The 21701-nt window shown below is 47.1% G+C and overlaps 1 protein-coding gene across 18 annotated transcripts in view; it reads right to left on the bottom strand.

The window, feature by feature from the left end:
• Positions 1–16504: 16504 nt before the first annotated feature.
• The window catches only part of C29H10orf90 (chromosome 29 C10orf90 homolog), a 214542-nt gene continuing 209345 nt past the window's right edge, over positions 16505–21701 (bottom strand). For 11 of the 18 annotated variants that reach the window (XR_012020427.1, XR_012020423.1, XR_012020419.1 and 8 more), the window contains 4 exons: positions 20908–20971; positions 20271–20587; positions 17518–17617; positions 17306–17428 (listed from right to left, as the gene is read on the bottom strand). Coding sequence is in view for 7 of the 18 variants with exons in the window: in XM_072804904.1 (XP_072661005.1) it covers positions 17390–17428; positions 17518–17617; positions 20908–20971 (203 nt within the window). In the remaining 11 variants the exon portion in view is untranslated. Of the gene's footprint in view, positions 17429–17517; positions 17618–20270; positions 20588–20907; positions 20972–21701 lie in introns of those variants that run through there. The other 7 variants (XM_072804901.1, XM_072804904.1, XM_072804897.1 and 4 more) reach the window with 3 other exon arrangements.

The raw sequence follows: 21701 nt of genomic DNA, 5'->3' as shown, positions 1-21701 counted from the left end.
AATAGGTTCCCAGGGGATGGTCCTTGTGTCTGGCTTCTTTCATTTGTCACCATGTCTATGAGATTCACACATGTTGCTGTAGGTAGTAGATTATTCTTTTATAGCTCCATACTATCCCCTCATATGGATATATCTCAAATTATTGAATCCAGCCTATTTGATGGAAATGTGAGTTGTTTCTAGTTTTTAACTATTGTGAGTGATCCATCAATGAACATTCTCATAAACATCATCAGGTGGGCATGTGCACACACATTTAGCTTGGGTGTAAACCCAGGAGTGGAATTGCTGAGTCATGGGACTATTATGACCCTCTATTTACCTTTAGCAGGTAACCTGGCAAAGTGTTTACAAGATCATACCAAATGTTCCCCCAGCCAGCAACATACAAAAGTCCCAGCTGCTTCCTACTCACGGTGACACAACGGCCACTGGTTTTGTCATTCTGATATCACCCTGTTTTAGAAGCCCCCTGGGAACTGTGTGCTTCTGCAGAATTGGCACCCCTCCTCTGGCTCACACATCATCTTCTCCCTCTGTTACAATTCCTACCACCTCTGTGGGACCATTTGTTTCCTGGGTGTTACTTGACATTAGAATTGAGATCCTTCAAGGGCAGAGCAATCTTGGTACCCCCAGGAAGATGTTGGCCTGGCCCACAGTCATTGCTCAATATTTGATTCAATGAATAAATGAATGAATGGATGCATTAATAAACCAATGAATATTCTTAAAAGCCTAAATCCTACTTACCTGGCAGGACTTGGTACACAGTTTACATAAACAACTAAACTCTTTGGACTGTGTAAACCTATCTCTCCATAGCTGGGAAATACAGGGAAAATTTGTTTGGCTTGAAATTCAGAGAAGTCTCAGGGATTAGAAAATGTTTTCCATCTCCAAGGCCTCCATGTGCAACAGGGCTGGAGGCATAAAGAAGCAGGACTCAGTGCTAGAAAGGAGCTGCCTTGGTTGGCACCAAGCTTAGATAGAGTGGATCTGTTTTGAAAAGTCCGTCTCTTCCCCGCTGGCTACCATATTGCCATGAGCACAGACACCAGAATTTATATACATTTTCAATCCTTGCCAAGATCAGCAATCTTCTCTTTGGGGAGGTTTAATGAGATGCAAATACTATCCCTGCCCTGACACCATCTCTGAGTTCAGTAATTCTCAGAAGTGACCTCATGATCTAGACACATACGCCAAGAGGAGAATGGTCACAGAGACACTATTTGGGTCAACTTGGACAGACATGTCCATGTAAAGATTGCCATTTTATGGATTGGGGATTGAGACTTCACTGCTGGGTGAATAAATACTCTCTGTACACAATTGTAGCCACCAGCCGTTAAAGGAAAAAGTCCAACTTTTAGGCAAATATTTGGCTCTCGTTGAACTTCTGCAAAATGATTACATCTGTAACTTCAGTTGTGAGCATTTCCTGAGCATCTCTATACGGCAAGGGTGCCGCAGAATAGAAAAAAAAGAAATTTACAGAGGCTGAGTGCTGACAAAAGCAGAACTATGAGAAAGACTGAGGAGATTGGAATGAATGTGCTTCTCATGTCACCAGCATTCATTCCTTCGAATCATACCAGCCTGGAAGTGAGGATGAGGCTGCATTTTATTGCATTTACCTGGGTCTCCACTGCCTTGCAACACTGGCTCTTGTGCTCCCAAAGGCACAAGACTCAGTCCTTTACTTCCAGGTGACCCGTAGGACTGTCACATGTGTGATGTGAGCAAACTCCCTTGGCCTCCACTGTCGTCTCCCACCCGCTGCCAACCCAGGTTTGGCTCTCAACCCCATCTTCCCAAAGCTGCACACAAGGAAACAGCCCGAAGGGCAGATGACCTGTGAGTGTGAGTATGCTCTAGAGGTGAGGATGACCCCCAGCTGACAGCAAGGACCCGGGGACCCCAAGGGAACCCCCACATGAGGAACTGACTTCTGCCAACAGCCTGGATGAGCTTGCAAATGGATTCATCCCCAAAGCCCCCAGAAAGGAATCCAACCTTGCAGACACCTTGATTTTCTCCTGGTGAGACCCTTACCAGATTCCAACCTACAGAACTGTAAAATAATAAATTTGTGTTGCTTTAAGTTTGTGGTAATTTGTCATAACAGCAAGAGAAAACCAGTGCAAGATTCATAATAAAAATGTTAGAAACTATAAAAAACAAAAAGAAAAAAAAAAGCAAAAGCCATCTATACTATTATCATCTCTGGATAATCACTTAAATTTTACTTGAGATATATTATCTATTTAGCTATCTTAACCCAACTTGAGAGCATACTGGACATACATTTTATAACTCACTATTTTATTTTTATTTAGCAGATACTGGTAGTATCCTAGGTCAATGAATTGTTTTCTCCATCCCTGACAATAGAATTTTTATAAAAGATTCATTTATTTATTTCACAGGGAGAGAGAGAGAGAGAGAGGGAGAGAGAAAATGCAAGTGAGGGGAGGCGCAGAGAGAGAGGGGGAGGCAAGCAGACTCCCTGCTGATTGTGGGGCCCCCACTCAGGGCTCCATCCCAGGACCCGGAGATCATGACCTGAGCCGAAATCAAGAGATGGAGGCTTAACCGACTGAGCCACCCAGACGCCCCTTGAAAATAGAACTATAATCAGATCTTAGAAGAGTTCATGTAGAGGTCACACGGGGTGTGGGAACTTAGTAAGTGCCAGGAGCCACTTCCTGGAAGAGAGAGGGTCTTGAAGAGTGAGTAGGAGTTCAGTAGGTGAAGACAGGGTGACTTTCCCAGGAGGAGGAATGGTGTAGACAAGGACTGGGAGGTATGAGCCCAGAGCACGCTCCCTGCAGCTGCTGCGTCCTCTCTAGCCTAGAGGGTAGAGCAGGGGCTGGGAGGGGTGGGAGAGGCAGGAGGAAGGCTGGGGTCGGACCCCCGAGGACCCTCGACACTGGACGCTGCGGTGCTTAAGCTCTGGGAAAGCATCCTCTGAAAGACCGTCCTCTTGTCTCGGTCCTGCCACTGTGTCTTGCAGGAAACACCTTGTGGACAACTGACTTAGAGCTTCCTCCGAGAAAGAGCTGCGGGGGTTACTCAGCAGGTGAGACCTGCACAGACCAGAGTTTCCTAGAACGATGCTCCAGCGCCAGCAAACCCCACTCACCCGCAGGGGCTTCGACACAGTCATTACCTTGAAGCCTTTATGGAAAATGGAGATCATTCCAATCTCTTGACAACAACCCACCTCGGAACTGAAATCGCTGACACAGAAATAAGCACCTTTAATTACTACCAACGTACAAACAAGTCTTGGCAGAAAGACAGACGTCATCAGCTACGCTGTGCCCACCTCGCACGTTCTGGAACTGCTCCTCTGGTAAAAACCCTTGACTTCCAAGCAGCCGCTTAATGGGGCAGCAGGCCGTTGTGGGGGTTGCGGGGGAGTCTGTTTTCCTCCTCGGGGACACAGGTAAGACAGTCAGGGGCCCTCTGCAAACACCCCCTCCGTCCCCCACACTGGCCCATCTCTGGCGCGCTGGGGTTCGCTCTGTCTTGCTTGTTCCCAAGCAGAAGATGGGAACAGGGTCTGCTCACTAAAGTGCCAAGTCTTTCTGTCCTGGAATAATGAAGTAATTCCCACTCTTGTCTCCAGACTGGAGGGGATGAGTCATGTAGGACAACACCCTCCTCTTTTTCCCCAGCAATACATCTTCCCAAGCAGGGGAGATAGCCCAGAGTTGCCAGGGCCCTGGCTTTGTCCGGGGCCCAGGAGGGTTTTCTGCATCCATGTGTCGCGCTGTCTGCAGACCCAGGCCTGAAACCGTAGAAGGCCTTCTCCTTCCCCCGGCCTCTTCCCTCAAACTCGCCGGCCTCCTAATCCGGCCCTAATTCCACCTGGGCACTCTGTCTGCTGCCCTTTAAAACATCAAAGAACAGCTGCTTGCTCGGACATAATGGGTGTCTTTGTTACCCCTGAAGAACTGGAACCTTTAAAATGTCACTTCCTTGACGATGTCGTTTGGTATAAATGAAACCGATTTTCAAGTTAAAACTTGCACTTGGAGGTTGAATTCCCGGGGATCGTGTCTCTCTGCCTTTCCGCTGGCTCACCCCGTGGGTCTGACACCCTGACGTAGATGGATAGGGCTCTCTTGCAAACCCTGGAACTCTCGCAGCTCCTAAATCCTCCCTATCTGAACGTGAAGAGCCATCCCTGAGGACGTACTCCTGTGACCGTGCGTTCCGGCCCTGAGAATATTGCTATTTTTAATGATTTTCTTGTCTCTTCAAGCAGCCGTTAATGGTTGTGCTCATCTTAGAAACGATCCTTTTTTTAAGTTTGGATGGAATCCCATAGTAGAGAATGACCAGTTCCTGCCTGTGTCCTGCACTGGCATCCACTAGAGTTGTGCCACCAAGTCTTCGTGCTCGTTGGAGCCATCAGCTCAGTCTGCGCTCTGCCCAGAAGGTAGAGCCTGAATTTATCCTGGATGCCAGCAAGAAGGCTGGCAAGGAATAGCATCCTGCTTTTCAGTGTCGGTGCTAGGACCTGCCACGTCCACACAGAGCTAACCTCTCACCAAGCAAACTGGAGGCCTCTATGCTCAGGACGTTGGAGGACAGTCGCCCTTGGCCCAAAGGCACTAGGGTGCGGGGTGCAGAGCCTCGAGCGATATGACAATCAAAACGACCAGTCATCTAATGTTAACGGGAACATATTTCCCCAGGTCGGTGACTACTGTTTCTGAGAGTCAACTTTTTAGGGAGTGGAGAGGGGAGTCTTCATTATCAGGTGCTGGTTGCTCTGGTTGTGGCCAACTCACCCCTCCTCTGTCCCACAATGTGCCCCACCCCATGAATCTCCATTTGCATTCTTTTACCCCCAAGGCATGGCTCAGGGGGGCAGATAGGTTTACTCATAGGGTCACTCCCTGATGGTGCAGTGGCTTCCAGAATGATTCCCAGGCTGCTTGTGGGTTTAAGAGAGAAGGGAGCCATTGGTTATGGAATAGCCTTGGGCATGGAATGGGGAGAAAGTTAGGTCCTCTTTGCAGTACTCCTGGGGAGTCCCTCTGCATTCACTGTCCCTGTCAGAGGGGTCCTCGGGCAAGTGGTGTTTGAGACTCCAGGCTTCCCTCTGGGCTCTCTGTTCCCAGCAGGAGAGGGTAACCTGGCCCGCAAATTAGATGGCTTCCCCATTTAGTGGGGCTTTCAGGATGACCTCCCCCTCCCCCAGACACACATCCCGCCCACCCAAACCTTCAGTCCATAACACTGCTCTCTATTTCCCAGGGGTAATAAGTACTTCATTCATGACCTTTTAATGGGTAAGATTTTTTCAGATGAATATATGAGTTTTTGTAACCATTTCTTTGTTGTTGGATGTTTGGCTAATTCACATTTTTTTCCTTTAAAGATTTTATTTACTTATTTATTTGAGAGAGAAAGAGACAGAGACAGAAAGAGTGTTTGCAAGTGCAGGGAATGAGTGCAGGGGGAGGGAGGGAGAATCTCAAGCAGAATCCCAGCTGAGTGCAGAGCCCAAAGTGGGGCTCAATTTCACAATCCTGAGATCCTAACCTGAGCCGAATCTAGGAGTTGGAAACTTAACCAACTGGGCCACTCAGGCACTCCTCACATTATTTTCCTCTTAAAAAGAATATTGTAGTTACATTTCTTACACAATGCCTTTCAAAACTTTAAAAGTTTCTAGAATGCTAGCAGTAGGATTGTTAGTTCAAAAGAAATGTTCATTTTACAGTTCAGATATGTATTTCTAAGTTGATTTCAAAAGATTTGTATTGGGATCCCTAGGTAGCTCAGCGGTTTAGCACCTGCTTTCAGCCTAAGGCGTGATCCTGGAGTCCTGGGATCGAGTCCCACGTTGGGCTCCCTGCGTGGAGCCTGCTTCTCCCTCTGCCTGTGTCTCTGCCTCTCTGTGTCTCTAATAAATAAAATCTTTAAAAAAAAAAAAGTTGTATCAACTTATTGTCCAGACAGTAATTTTTAAAATTACTTTAAAAACTTGAGAGGTAAATAAGTGATAAATGTCTTAAGATAGCATAAATTTTTGTTTTTATCTAATTATAAAGGCAGAAAACTTGGAAAACATAAAAAGAAGAAAATAAAGTACAAAGGTCACTATTTTGAGAAGGAGATGATTTCTGCAACTTAGTATCAAATAGTTCAGAAAAATAATATATAGTTTTACATAACATGTATACTATGACACATATACCATATATACACATGCAATACATATGTGTATATATAATGTACATATGAAATAGAAATATTATACACATTATATATATATCATATATAGATTGTCTAATGTACTTACTTGTACATGCATATTGCATATAATATATATTATTTTATAGAGAGTCACAATATGTATTGTGTGTGTGTGTGTGTGTGGAGAGAGAAAGAGGGAGAGAAGAGTAAAGCAAATGTGGTAAAATGTTAACACAGTTGGTGAGCCTGGGTGAAGGTCTGTGAAGGTGTGTGAGCATTCTTTGTGCTGCTCTTGGAACTTACCTATCAATGTGATACTATTTTAAAATAAAACATTAATTGATTTTGGATTTGGAGATTTTTTCCTATGCCTAAAAACACTGTTTTCTGCCAATTTAGGGGTTCATACTATTTAGGTTTTTTTTTTTTTTTATTTTTAGTAGCAGCTCCATAGCATTACGCTGTACCATAAATATGCTGCCCTGACCTTGGTACATCATCTTATGGATCTTCCTTAATTTCCTTCCTGTGGAACTTTTAAGTTTTTTTCCAGTTTTTCATTATTAAAAATAAAATTTCAATTAAGTGTCCCTGGACACAAAGCTTTAATCACGCTTTTGGTGAATTTCCTTCCTGGGAAGGGCTGCTAACATAAATGGTCAAATGCCGCTGGACAGGTTGGGGTAATTCGCTCTGCCACTCAGTATGCAGGGGTCTGCTCTGTCTGGTGCCAGAAAGAGAGCCCTGCTCCAAGCTGCTCAAGGGGGAAGCGGGCTCCACTGTAGGCTCAGCTGCAGGAAGCACAGCCTGGCATTGCAGACCTGGAGGGTCTCCCTTGTGCAGGATTTCCTCCACCCCACCCTCCTCTGGGCAGGCTGGGAGCTCCTTTGCAAAGCTCTGAGCTCTCCCCTCTCCTTCACTCCCACTCGAGGGAGCCTCTGGCTCCCACTTCAGGACCTTGCAGTTGAGCCGCTCCCCACGGTTTGCACAGGTGGGATAGCACGTGTGCTAGGCGTGGGGTGGACAGAGCACAGATATCTTAAAACTGAGCAGGGCCCAAGAGGCAATGGCCCACACCTCAATCTCATAGGGCTTCCTGTGCATTTTACTACAGTTTTCTTTCACGCTTAAAAAAGAAAAAAAAAAAACCACGAGAAAATTTGATAGTTTGAAACATTTCATTATTTTAATTCATTTCTTTGGATGCTAGTGTTCTTTACCAGTTGTGCATGTTTGTTGATCATTTCTCTGTCTTCTGCCAAAGATTTGTTCATGTCCTTCCACCATATTTGTACTGAATGTTGTTTTTCCTTCGTTCATCTGTCTGAAGGACATCACCCTCTGCTGCATAGTTCAAATAAACATCTGTCCCACTTTGCTATTCAACTATTTACAGTGTTTACAGTGTCATTTGACATTCAGCAATTTCCCATTCTTGCATCAGCAAATCTAAGTGGGTTTGTTTTGTTTTTTTACTACAGCTCCATATTTGGAGAAACGCTCCTTCTTTTGCTTTTGCCAGAAAGGTGTGCATTTTGCGTGCTCAAGTATTGGTGCTCTGCACCGCGTCCCCTCTTACGACACCCATGCGGTCCCTGGCACAGCACCCCAAGTGGGTGCTCAATCAATACGTGGTTGCTGTTGACTCAAGTGAAGGGTAATGAAAACTCTTTATGGTCTAATGACTTTGAACATTATTTGAAAGGCTGCAAATGAGAATTCGAGAAGCAATGCCCTAAATGGTACCCTAGTGCCTCTCAGAGGATCTGGCTAATTGAATTCAAACCATATGTGGGGCTGTCTTTCCCAGGACAATATGCTCAGAAGGCAGCGGAGATGAGCTGCCTTTCCAGAGCCTGGCAGTCCCATAACAGGACCAAATAAAGATTGAAGTCAACATCTTCCTTCTCTCCCTTCAGAGATTTGGATTATGATGTGTACCTTCTAGCGTTAATGACTTCTGAAAATTCATAGAGCTGGCAATACAGGGCTCATCTGCAAACAGCAATGCAAGTGCCTTGTTTTAAAGCAGAAAGTGGTGTCCATAAGCCCGAGGCAATGAGTTGACTGTTACCACAGATCTTTTCATGATGTCTCTAAGCACGTATATGGAGACAACCACGAAATCACCGTGCTGGGCCTTCTTATGGCTCCAGGACTTTGGATCTCATTTTAGAAAGTGTTCACAGAAAACTAAAACCATGTAGTACATTTTCTAAAGACAAACTGGTCCCATGGTGTCCCTGTGTTTTCCAGCTTTGTGGGGTGGGGGCAATCTCTTGTTTGAAATCTTGCTTTTTTTCTTTTTTTTGACAGAATTATTGATTCTGTGTTGACTCCTTGACTACGCGATCATGAACTCTCTTGGTCATCACAAATAAACATCTAAAGAATCGTCTCTTGCACCAACATCAAGAAAAAGGGAACTTGGGTTTTCTAAATAAAGTGTCCGGAGAAAAACCAATGTGTGTTTTGCACAGATTATGTCATTAATAATGCATTTTTAGGTGAAGTTAATATTTTAGGGGCTATTAATAATACATGTGTTTGGAGAAATGCATATATGCTATAGGAGAAGGAGAAAGTTTCAAATCTTGAATCACAGCTTTGTATTGCAGTGCGGTTGGGACCCACAATTTGATGAAAACTTGCTGTTACTTTGTGTTGAGACTAAAGTTTCTTCATTGATGTAACCTGGAAAGTTCAGAATTCTGCTTCTAGCTGAGGCTGCTGCTAGCACCCCCACCCCTCCTTACCCATCATGCACTTCAGCCACGGCTCTGAGCACCGTCAATGCCAAAGTAAGGGCTTTGAAGCATCAAGCAGAGCATGTGAATGGCACTTATTATGTGTATACATCAGACGTCGTCTCAACTCAGAATGTGATTTAAACTTAACGGCAATTTTTGTTCAGAATTGGAAAGGGTCTGTCTCTTCCATTACCTTTGAGTTTGAAGAGACAGCTTACGCAATGTTCGCTTTCCCAGATGGAGTGAGACACAGAAGGGAGACAAGCGTGGAACAGCTGGTGAGGCCCAGATGCAGTGAAAAACTGGCTGGTGACATTGAAATGAGAACACCCTGACACTCATGGGTGCCAGGCTCCCTGCCAGTTGCTGAGGAGGAGAAACGTGGTATAACCCCTGCCCCCGGGGTGCTCTCAACCTAGTGAAACATCACAGTACTCCGTTATTCTCATGTCATGATAAACCTACTTAAGTCTTCCTTATTCTGTAGCCCCTGATGTCTTGCTGCAAAAGATGCAAATAACCAAGGCAAATATTTTCTAATTTTATTTCCCTGAAGCTTTGAGGTATCCTATTCCATATGTTAAGTCTGATGGAGTTCAGAACATGTAGTCCCCAAACACAACATCTTACCATGTTTTAAGCATATGTTAAGCTGAAGGAATGTGAGAAATGCAGGTGCAAGGAAGACTCCCTGACTCCTCCTTCTCCCTGAAGCCGTCCTAAGACCCTCCTGTGAGAGGTGCTTCCCTACCCGGGGGAAAGGAGCATCCTTATCTCAGAAGGGGAGACACTCCAAGAGGGCTTTGGGTGAGCAGGCCTTGCTAATTTTCCTAGTCTTTACTCCCCTTTGCTCATACCTGTAGTCCTACCATGTATTCCCATGACTGTCCGCTCCTCTACTGACCTAGTTCAAAAACACATCAACCAATTCTTCAACGGTTCATTTCCTAATGATGGCTACCATGTTACAGAACATTTATAGCAAACAAATGACCCTGCTTGTCTCCTTTGAATCTGTTTTTGTTGATTTTTCAGACCTGAAGAAGGTTGAGGATGAGTTTTTCCTTCAGGGGACACAAGTCTCCCCCTGTGTCAGTAAAGTTACCTAAAATGTTAGTGAAATCCGAAAGCATGTTGTCATTCTTCAGCACACCCACATAGGTGCAGCATAGACCACATAGAAGCTTGGGGTTCTGGAGGGCGACAGGCCTGGCTCCCACCTCAGTCCAGCTCCCTGACATAGAATAACCTGGGCAAGGTAACACCCATCCCCGAGAGGACTGCACTCCCTCATGCCGAATGGAGCTTATTCCGTGGGTCTCAGCACACTGGTGCACTTCTCCTAATTCAGACATCAGCTCCAGGGAGGCAGAGGGGAGGCAATGTAACCAGCCTTCAAGGATGTTCATCTTTCTACTCTGAGCTCTGAGCCCCTACCCTGCAGGAGGACCAGATGGGAACTGGGATCTATGGTCCCTTGCTTCTCGAAGTATGGCCTCTGCTCAGTGCTGAGTGGGATTCTAGTACTTTAAAAGAAGCTTTTTTGTGTGCAAGTCTTCTACACATGCCAGTTTCTCCACCTGATGCTCAGTTGATCTGTCTCAGACTTGGAAGAAACAGTGACGGGTTGCAGGCGTTCCCTGAGAAATATTAGTTGGCCTCAAGATGGTAACAAAGGGGTTTTCAAGAGTGATCTGAAACCATACTATTCTAATCTTAGAAGCTCTAACCACCCCCCTCCTTATGTCACACACTGCAGTCCACCTCCTGTTCAAAGGAAGCCAGTCCAGATCCTACCTACCCTCTACCTGCTAGGACTATTCTGAGGGTAATGAATGTGAAGTGGACATGATTTGTAAATGTGTAGATTTTTGACTCAGACTCAAAAAAGGGCACCTGGGTGGCTCAGTGTTTGCACATCTGCCTTCAGCTCAGGTGATGATCCTGGGGTCCTGGGGTCAAGTCTTGTATTGGACTCCCTGCAGGGAGCCTGCTTCTCCCTCTGCCTGAGTCTCCGCCTCTCTGTGTCTCTCATGAATAAATAAAATCTTAAAAAAAAGGGGGGGGGGTGGATATCTCAGAAAATGAAGAGAGACCACTGAATAGCTTTGAGACCTAAAGCCCACTCTCTTGACATCTTTCATGAGACAATGGTCTTGAAGCCAAGCATTATGGGGCAGGAAGAATGAACTTTCTAAACGCCTTGATTTTCATGAGCATATCAAGCACTCTGCTGAAGGGACAAGATCCTGGAGATTATGTGGCAGGGACAGAGGAAATCCAGGATATGACCCAGAGGAGAAATCTACTTCCTCTAGGTTGGACAGAGGAAGGGCTTTAATTTGCTTCTCCAGCATGTTTCTAGGCCTTTCCATGAGGCATGCAGGAAGGCAGCAGGAAGTTCCTGATATACTGTGCCTGAGAATGCAGAAGCAGAGCCCAGTCAGCATGGAGAACTGGCAGGCTCAAGCTGAGAGAGCACACAGGCTGTAGACTGGGGTAGCAGGTGCCAGTAGAGTGGGCAAGGAACATTGTGAGCTGCAGAGGATGGCAAGGGTCCTATCTTAGGCTACTTGGGCTGCCACGAATACCACTGACTGGGAGATGTACACAACAGAAATAGCTCACAGTCCAGAGGCTAGGAAGTCCAAGATCCAGGTAGCAGCAATCTACATTTCACTCTGAGGTCTCTGCTCTTGGCTTTTGTAGGCAGCCACCCCTGTGTCGTGTGCTCACATGACCTCTTTATGCATTTTGAGGGACAGAGTGCAAGCTTTCCAGTGTCTTGCCTTAAAAGGATGTTAATCCTGACAGATCAGAGCCACATCCTCATGACCTCATTTAGCCTTTTTTTTTTTTTTTTTTTTTACCTCACTTAGCCTTAATTACATTCTTAGATGCTTCATCTCCAAACACAGCCATAGGGGGCTGGGGCTTCAACATGTGAATCTGGACGCAACACAGACATTCAGTCCAAAACAGGACCTTTGCTCTCCGAGGACCTTGGAAGCAGATGTGACCCTGTGTCTTACTCCTCCCTGAGCCTGTCTCATGTCTATAGGTGAGACATGAGATGCACATATCAATAAACTTCTGTTCGTCTTTTATTAATTTGTCCTTTATTATGAGGCTTAACTGAGAACCTAGGATAGAGAGAGGAAAAATGTTCTCCTCCCCTACCATATAAAGCACATGGCAAGCATGTGGCATGTGGTTAGCCCTCAAAAGGAAAACAACATTCTCAGCCATTAGTTTTTGATACATTTGAACACATTTTGATACATGAATCCCGGGCTCAGCAGGTTTTTGTCCCGGGTTTCTCTTCTGTTCTGCTCATGACCCATCGATCAGAAACCACTTCGTGCATCAGAGGCTAGGAAGTGGGGGAACCACACTCAATCACCAATGTAGAATTATGGTTGAAACCCCTCAATGTGAAAAAAGGCTTCATCATATTCCCTTAATCTGAGTCAAATCCCCGGCTAGAAACATCAATGTCTGCACGTACCATTTGCATCCACACAAAAGGTATCTGCTATCCGCTGGGGAGGAGAAGCTTCGCCTGGCTAATGAAATGTCATAGGCTACCAAAGTCCCAGAAAACTACCCTGAATCACTTTGTCATTTTGATTTAACCAACGTTTCAGCCCAGCGAGCAAGACTTGGAATTATAATTATGTCAGCATCTGATAATTAAATCCCCCTAATCAGCCTTCATGTATACTTTTCAACCAAAACAAGCACAAAAAATTCTGCACATGCCCTCAGTAGATTTCAGTGCTAAGGGACATATTTGGCAACACATGACCGGTACGTGAATGGTCATCACAAACCCCTCTGGTATCCGTGTCACGACATGAGTCACAAGGAACCACAGTGGATACAACACATAACTGTGGCTTTACTTCCTCAGAAATCGGCAGCAGTGAAAGATGCCTCATTCCCCTCTCCCGGACATCAGCAGGCAAGCAGCAGCCCCGTTGGCTTTGATGAAAGGATATGACACATGGTATGTGCTTAACGCGGGGGACGGTCGTAATACCTTCTCCCTGACATCAGTTCCAGCTGCTGCCCTGTGTCAGGCAGGTCAGCAAAGTCATCCCCCAGACGCTTTTCCATCTCTCCCTCCTGGTGCTGTTTCATCAAAAAGACTCAAAGAAACTCATGACTGTTTTTCTCTGCAGTTTAGGCCATAAACTTGGTTCCCTTCCTCCTTAGGCTTGGAGAAGAATAAGCCAGCATTTTTGAAGATCCTAGAGGAAAGTAAAGGCTGCCCCCCCCACACACACACACACCGCTTCCAGCCTCTGATGTGCTAAGATCTGAGAGATCTTAGCTTGAAGTCACGCTTTGGCTACAGCCCGGCAGGTGCCCGCAGCATCCAGAATGGGGACGCGAGCAGCTGCTTAGAGATGCGAGAAGAAATGGATGCTTCTCAGCGCCTCCTCCCCTATACTCACCCCAGACAACCCCCTCAGACAGTCTCTGGGGGGCTCGGGATCAGAACTGTGCTGGAGGCAGCCGACAGACTTGAAACAAAACCCCTCGGTTGGAGGGGAGGCTTGCCAAGGCTGTTGCTAGGTTCCAGGTGGAGAAAACATTTGCGGGAAGGAGCCCGGCACTTGGGGACCAGCAGCCCGACTGTGAGGAGAAAGGGGGACGCCCGGGGAATCCCACGGAGTTTTCTGACAACCGTCTCTCCTGATGAGCGGGGACATGTCCTGGCAGCTCGGGACAGACAGAGGAGGGGAGAAATGCAGAGAGGTTGCCAGCCTGCGTGGGTCCCCGGTGAGGGCCAGGCCAGCTCACTGCCAGCCACCCAGGGGCTCTGCAGCCGCCCCGGCGGGCAGCTCTCACCTACCCGTGAAAGGGCACACGAGGCACAAGCCTCTGCTGATAGACTCGTTTTAATCACTCCACGGATTGTTTCCTTTGCTCTCAGTGTGCCCACCAACGCTCTCACACAGAGCCCCAGGGAGTCATTCCTGCACCCCGTTTCTGCTCCCTTAGCCCAGAAGGCCGGGGTCCCCACTGGGGACAGCCACCTGCCGGGTGGCCTCATCGTCTCATCCTTCCGCACCTGGCCGGCCTCGATCTCAGAGCGTGGGGCATCGGAGACGGGTCCAGGTCCAGAGCCGGCGATTCTTACGCCTGGTGTCAAAATGGGAGAACTTCCCAGGCAAGAGCCTTTGCAACCACCCTTCAGCCACTGGCGTTTCCCAAACGGTTCTTTCAAAGAGCCTCCTTTCATGTGAGCAAGCATTTGCTGACTCACTCAGGGAGCACACAGCTTCCAGGAAGTTTGGTTGGCAATCCGTGCTGGCTTAAAAAAAAAAAAAAAAAAAAAAACCCAAGGCAATTGTTTTTCCATTATTCCATTACCAGCTGGCAGAAAGGATAAATACCAAAATAGGAATTTCTCTTTCGACATGAAGTCATGGAGACCGCGGTGAGACAGGCCGGTCCTGTTACCGGCTGTCCGGCTCAAATTATTTCAAATGTTGCTGGGTTCGAGCTCACGAACCGTCAGCTGCACATCTTCGGCTCCTGCTACCTGCTGGATCGCTGGAGAACCGTTCCAAGGCCAGAACCCAAATATGCTCAGATGCAAAGAAATCAGCTCCAGGATGAATCTGATTATTGAAGTGACAAAGGTAGAGTCTACTTAAGATTTCAAAGTCATTGAAGTCTTTCCTGAAGTCTCATTTTAAGAAGAGAATCAGGCAACTGGGGCAGCCAGCTCCTGAGAGAGATATAAGGGGTGTCTCTTAGATTTCAAGACCTGACTTCCATATTTATTCTAACACTATTATATTTCTGTTATAACCTTAATAAGACAGAAAGGGAATGCAGGATATCCAAAATTTACTCATCCGCATCACAAAACAAACAACAGGGGAAAAAATTCAGTTTAGCAGAAAGCAGGACTTTCACTTGCAGCCCTGGCCTGAGCTGGCTGCCCCGGAGCACAGACCAGCTGGAGCCAGACATCACAAACTCCTACCCGGACTCCACCTCCGGGCCCTTAGTTACGAAATGTCTAAGGGCATTCGATCCCAAGTTGACTCTTTCTTACTATTTAGATTTTAAGACCTGGCATCCGCTTTACAAAGGGGGTAAACTCTTCACTGGCAACTTTTGGAAGTTGGCTGCATGCAGGAATTCTGAGATATTTAGTTGCTAAGTGACATCAACCCACTTCTTAGCAAGTGTCCTAGAACAGTCTAGAAATGATTGGGCCCTGGATTTAAGTTACCGGTTAGGAAAAGCTTGGAAACTCTCTGAAGATAGTAAAGAAACACAAGAAAAGCTAAGGAACTTGCTGGGCCAGTGTTTGATGGTGTGATCTCACCCTTGCAGAGCTGCCCCTCTTGCCTACCGTTGAGATGGATCTGGGCCCTCTAAATGGTTTCCCGCCACTTGCGGGCACAACGCTAAGCTTTGTTGGTAAAGGAGACAGAGACACTGTGGGACAGAAGGGTGCTGCTTCCTAGGTCTGGGACAGTCGGCTCTGTGGGCTCCTGTGGGTCAGGTGGTGGCTGCTTCCCCGGCACCCCCTCAGTCAATCCTGCAGCAGTAACATGGCTTCCACATGCATCCTAGACAGCTGGCTTCCAGCAAATTCTAGAGGGTGGATTTTCAACAAGATCTGTCAGCAGGATCACCTGCTGAGCAACAACCATTCCCTCTCCATCCTATCTAGGCCTCAGCCCAGGACAGGAGAGGATGCTCCTTATGGGCAGGGATGCTCCTTTTCTGCGCAGCTCCTACCTGCATGCTTTGCAGTTCCTTCTCCCTCTTGCTGGCCGATCCCTCGTTCCTGCAGCTCCGTTATGGTAAATAGTCATATACATTACACATCCCTGGCCAAGCTACCGTGTAGTTTCTCTCCCCTGATTGGATCCAGACCGATAACCTGGTCTAGGGGCACAGACTGCGGAGCAAAGCAGCTGAGACCTGAATCCAGAGTCTGCTCCCCGCTGTGTTGTTCTATCATCTCTGGTCGGCGGGTTCTGATACGATGTGCCCAAAAGGCGAAGCACCAATCCATCCTGGAGGGCAGGGCAGAGGGGACGGTGTCAGGACAGAACCCAAAGGCTGAATTTTTAAGCAATTTTCCAGTAGATACATAAATGAAAGGCATTCCTGAAAGGGGACGGTGTATGCAGCCTTGGAAGGAGGGAAAGTGAGTGACATCCCCAGTCTGGGGACAGAGCTGCCAGTAGGGCTCCTGTTTAGTCTCCCCAACCTCCCCGCATTCTGGGGTGATTCCTAGTGAGATCAGAGGCCTTTGGGATCCTAACCCTCGCTCTCCAGTTTCCCTGTTTTCTCACCCCTGCTCTCTGGGGACAACCCGGGGCCTCTCTCTCTCCAGGGACTTGGGGGGCAGGGGCTCCTGACCTGGGTGCTGTGGTGGTAAGAAGGTGGCAGAGGAGTGGGTTAGAGGCCCCCACTGGCCGTGATCTCATTTCTCAACAAGCATCCTCCACAGCAACTTCAGCTCATAACAGAGAATACACAGCAGAGCGACATTCTCATTTTTGTAATAACCGCATTTATTTCCATTTTTGATAAAAACTAGTTAGTTCTTAACTCCCCAAACACACATGTATAAATAATGAACATCGTCAACGTTGGAAGAACAAATGGCAGAGCCGGGGCCCTCAGGCCACCTTTAGCAACACAGCTTTTGTTTTGGTAAGAGGGGGCTTTGCAGGAAACACTGAAGTTACCTATAATTTTTCTCCCACCGATTCTGCTCCCCTAGCTCCTGTGGATACAGACTTTCTATCAATGAAGAGAAGCAGAGTGGGGTGGGGTAGTGAGGACGGCCCTGCCCACCCCGGGGTCACAGACAAACAGAATGCACGTTCCCGAGTCCCGGATGGAGCACCTGCTTGCATCCACGGTCAGCTTCCAGCAGCACGCGGCCCACACATCCAGGGAGTTTTTAAACATTCTGGGTGCTGACCCAAAGTCTGGAGTTGGCTGAACTGGCAAAAATTGGGACTGATACTGAAAAAGGGATAGATGCGGGTACCAACAATCCGATGAACAAGAATAACCCCCTGGGATCTAGGCCCGTGGAACCATGTAAGGCCTTTCTGCCTCGGTGGGAATGGTGGGGGCAAACATCAGAAGCCAAAGGTCAATTCCAAATTGGAAAAATGAGGAGCCTGTTCCTACCGGTTCACATCACGTGGGTCACCCCTTGATGGCCTGCCGACCCGCTCCCTCAAGGGTTACTGTTTCTGTGCAGTTTGGGTAAGCAATTCAGGAAGCTATGTTTTTCTTTATGGAAAAAAAAAAAGAAAAGTAAGTGTTTCATATCATGAAGATAATGCTAAGTTTAATGCTTGATCCAGCGTTTGAAGTCATCCCAGGGCCAGGTAGCGGGTCAGCAGGGCAGCCTGTGGTTAGACCGCGTTCCTTTGAAGGAGCTGGTCCAGTAATTGCTAGGGAAGCAGGAGACAAACACGTCAGGTTCAAGGTCAGCATCTGCGCGCCACACACACGTCACACCTGCTGGCGGCCGGGCCATTACCTTTTTGAAGACCTCAGCGCGGAGTCGGTTACTCTGTAAGATCACTCTCTTCTTTTGTTCCTCTTTTTTCTTTTTAACTTCCGGCAAGTTATTATAGATTCTGAAACAGAGTCAGAAAAACCCTCTGAGTGGTGGCGAGACACCGTGTGTGCCTGTGGCGGGTCTGTGTCCTGTCCTGGCGACAGGCTCTTCCATTTCAAAGGCAAGGCCAGCTGCGGATGGGCCATCTCGGATCTGCGAGACGCCGAGTCCCAGGGCTGCCCCGACAGGCCCCAGGATGGGCCGGGGGGGCTGTGACGGCGCCAACAGTCCGTGGGTCCCCCCCCCCAGTCAGAGCGGGGAGGCCACCTGTCCGCGGGGCAGTCACTTCTCTGCCCCTCCAGTCTCTCTGAGATAATTAACGACTCGCTTGCATAAAGTGGGAGATTCCAAACCCGCCGCTTGGCCACTCTGTGTAAACTTGCCCCAGATACCTTTTTGCTACACAGTTTTTGGACACTTTCCCGTGACTTAGAAAAGGAGCAGGGAATAAATGGAAGTAGCAGGAGCCGTCCTGGAAGATCACACATGTAAATGTGTGTCTCCCTCTTAACCTGTTGCCTTCCCAATTCAAGTGCTTCCAGACACGTCTCAGGCATAAAGTATTGTGTTTTGGTCCTGGTGTAAAATCAAGAGTTTCTGAGTTACGAGCAGGGCCCAAGAGACCTTCTTCTGGACCTTTCTTTCCTACCTCTTAACGGAAACTGTTTGTGTACAGACGCCAAAGGATATTTCTGCAAGAACCCACAGTAGAAGGACTGCAGCTGAGCTCTGGGATTGCTGTATACATGGCACTCGGATAAACACTTTTTTTTTTTTTTTTCATTTTCTCTCACGTCTGAAAGCCAGACAAAATTTGTTTAATAGGTTCTATGGTTAAAATAATAACTAACAATGAATAAAAACATTACTGATGACAATATTAGCAGCTGACCTTATCCTGGTTACTGAGCATGAGGCTAATCACCTGGCATATATGTTCTCAATCCTCACAACAGTTCAAAGAGGCATGTTGTGTCCTCCAGAGTATGATTTTTCCCCGCATTTTCCCCCTTTCTTTAAATTTAAGCTCAATTTGCCGGCATATAGTATAACACCCAGGGCTCATCCCATCAAGTGTCCTCCTCAGTGCCCGTCACCCAGTTACCCCATCCCCCCCCCACCTCCTCTTCTGCAGCCCTTTGTTTGTTTCCCAGAGTTAGGAGTATATTGAGGAAGGCAAGCCCCAGCGAGGATGGGAGACTCGTGTAAAGTCCCTCAGCTGGCTAAAGGTGGGCTGGGATTCGAAGCTCGGACTCTCTCTATGCACCGCTCTCCCCCAACCATGGAGCATAAAGTGTCTGGGAAATGCTTGTTCCACTGATATGGTGTGAATGAGTAAATAAACACACACAGTTTCCATGTCCAGGAACTATTCTGGAAAGGGCCAGGGACGTAGACGATAAGGAATCAGTAGGAAAGCTGAATGTCCCAAAGCTCCAGTGGAAATCCCTTCAGATGCAGAAGGCCGTCTTCTGGATACGAACCATCTGAATCTTGTGGGCAGCTTAAGATAAAAATTCCCAGGTGTCACTCCTGGAGTGTCTGATGTAGTATTTTGTTAAAAGGGGTTCCTAAATAAATTATGGTACATCCATACCATGCCCCACTCAGCAGATAGTGAGAACCAATGAGAAAAATCATCTATGCCTGTATCTTTTGACACAGAAAGAACTCACATATTATAAAGCAAAAAAGTAAGCTATGGGAAAATAATTTATATGGTATGACCCCATTTATGATTTAAAGTTAGATAATTGTAGATGTACAAATAAAAGTCAATTTCCAAGCAGAGAGAAAGGCCAAGAAGAATACACAGAAGGTGATAACTGTGGGTCTCTGGGGAAAGGATTGGGCTCAGGGAAGTGGGGTAGGAGGTAGGAGGGGAAGACAGTGGACTTAGACTTCAGCTTTTTCTCTACTGTTTGAGTTTTTAAAATGAAAATGTGATTTAACAATACAACTAAAGACAAAGAATACAAAAGAAAAGAAAGGTCCAGTGTGATTGTGGGTGAGTGAAGTCTGAGAGCCGGGGTCAGAGCCCACCCAGGACGTAGTGAAAACCCAAGTACAGACTCCATCCAGGGCATGCCCCATAACCTAGCTCCTGCATCCTCCCTGAGCCTTGGTTTCCTCTTCTGGAAAGCCACAGGGCCATCCTGTCGACCCTGAATGCTGCTTTGAGATCTAGCATTTTCATTGCAAGGCTCTGAAATAGCAGCTTTGGGTTTAGGGACCAGGACGGGAAGACTCAGCTGAATTTTCTCACAAAATTGAAAAAAAGAACACAACTCTGCACTTTTCAAACAGCAAGTCTGAAAACCCGGTGGCCCCTCAGCACCCCCAGTTAGAACGCTGTGAATCCGTGAATCAGATGGCTAATAGGATGCTCCCCTTCTTGTCACTTCCACTCTTTGACTTACAAAGCCCCCCCACACACACACTGCAGATGATCAAAGTTGGCCAATTATCATGGAAACAATTTGGTCATGCTAAAAGCAGAGATTTTTTTGTGCCTGGACTGTGGAGAAATATATTCTTCCTATTTCAGCGGTTTTCCTAAGCTCACTATCAATTGGGTGTAATTATTAGAGTGCGTCCCAGTGCTAGATACTTTACTATAAACAAATGACATTTTACTTGCATGAACTTGGCCAACACTGCTGAGTTCTTGCCTTTTGGGTAGGAGGCCAGGGCTCAGAGAGAATGGCCGCCTTTGTGTGCATCAGGCTGGTGAAATTGTGGGGGTCTGGAATTGCAAGCAGCCAAGCAGAACAGGGGAGTTTGCACCAGCAGGGCCACCAGGCCCGCTGGGGATGCAGCGTCAGGAAGGCCAGCGTGTGGCCCGCGGTGGCTTTGCTGGCTCCCATGTGCCACGGGCTTCCAAGTCTGGACTCTCTTCTTGCAGGCTCTGCTACTGTCAAGGCCCTCAGGAGAAACCGCCTCTCTCCTCATAAAATCACCTTCAAAGGTGCACGGCGACACACAGCACCTGCCCACAGAGACGATGAACGTGTGCAGAAGCATTCCCATTACGAGTCTGGGGATCTCTTAGAGACCAATTACTGGACCAGTTCAGAATCCAAGACCCACCGCTTTCCTAAGGCTTTTCCAAGAACGGCATTAACATTCAGAGGTGCAATTGGACAACTATACTTCTCTTAGCCAGCTTTTCAAACTCACGGCCAAGAAGACCTCAAGACATTAAAGTTGGACCTGGAAATAGTGACTCCTCTGGACAGCGCCTGGACGCATCAGACACCCTCCCCCGCCTCACCCCACATTTTTCGATCTCACATAATAACCAAGTACCTTTTAGATCGCATGTGCATCTCCTTCTCTGAAATGTACCTTTCTTTGGGTTTGAACAAGTTATCTGGAATGAAAGAGAAAGAGGATTAATTTTGGAAGGTATGGATACGGCACATTCTAGAGAAACACTACAGTGGACTCAGTAAACACTTTGCTACTGATCCTCAGTCTAAGCCCCGCCCTGCTGCAGATACTGCACGACATAGCAGACACTCAGACACCGTAAACGGTTATATTAAAATGGACAACCAATAGATTGGTCTTGCCAATAAATACAGTCATGAAGCACAAGGTTAGCATCTAACATACTTTGCAGACAGTGACCCTTGCATATGCTCAGATAGCAATAGTCTCGGTGTGCAGGGGGGGCAGCGCCAAGGTGGCACAAAAATGTGCTTAAGTGTCACCCTGGGTTCAGGGCCCTGGGTATCAGGTGAAAGATCTCCACACTAGGCTCTTGTCTCGAAGGACAAGGACATCTCCCTGCTATCACTAGAGCATTTTGAGAGCAGGAGTGGACACTCACAACCGGGGCCCTCGGTCAGGGACACTCAACCTTGGCATCCATTCTCCTGCAGGACTACCCACTTCTAATCACTATGAGTCTGGAATGTTTTTCATTGTAAGTCCATATTACTAATCACAATGATGCTTACAGATGGCACACTTGAGCGTGGTATGTATTTTTTAAAAAAAATAGTGAATACCCTCCTGCAATAATTCCATCTCCCACAAGGCTCTTGACCCTAAAGACTGGCCAAGAGTCTGTCACACAAAAATCCTCTTGGGGTACG

The sequence above is a fragment of the Canis lupus genome, chromosome 29 (assembly GCF_048164855.1).
Source record: "Canis lupus baileyi chromosome 29, mCanLup2.hap1, whole genome shotgun sequence".
NCBI classification, from domain to species: Eukaryota; Metazoa; Chordata; class Mammalia; order Carnivora; family Canidae; genus Canis; species Canis lupus.
This window is presented reverse-complemented; position numbering and strand designations above follow the sequence as displayed.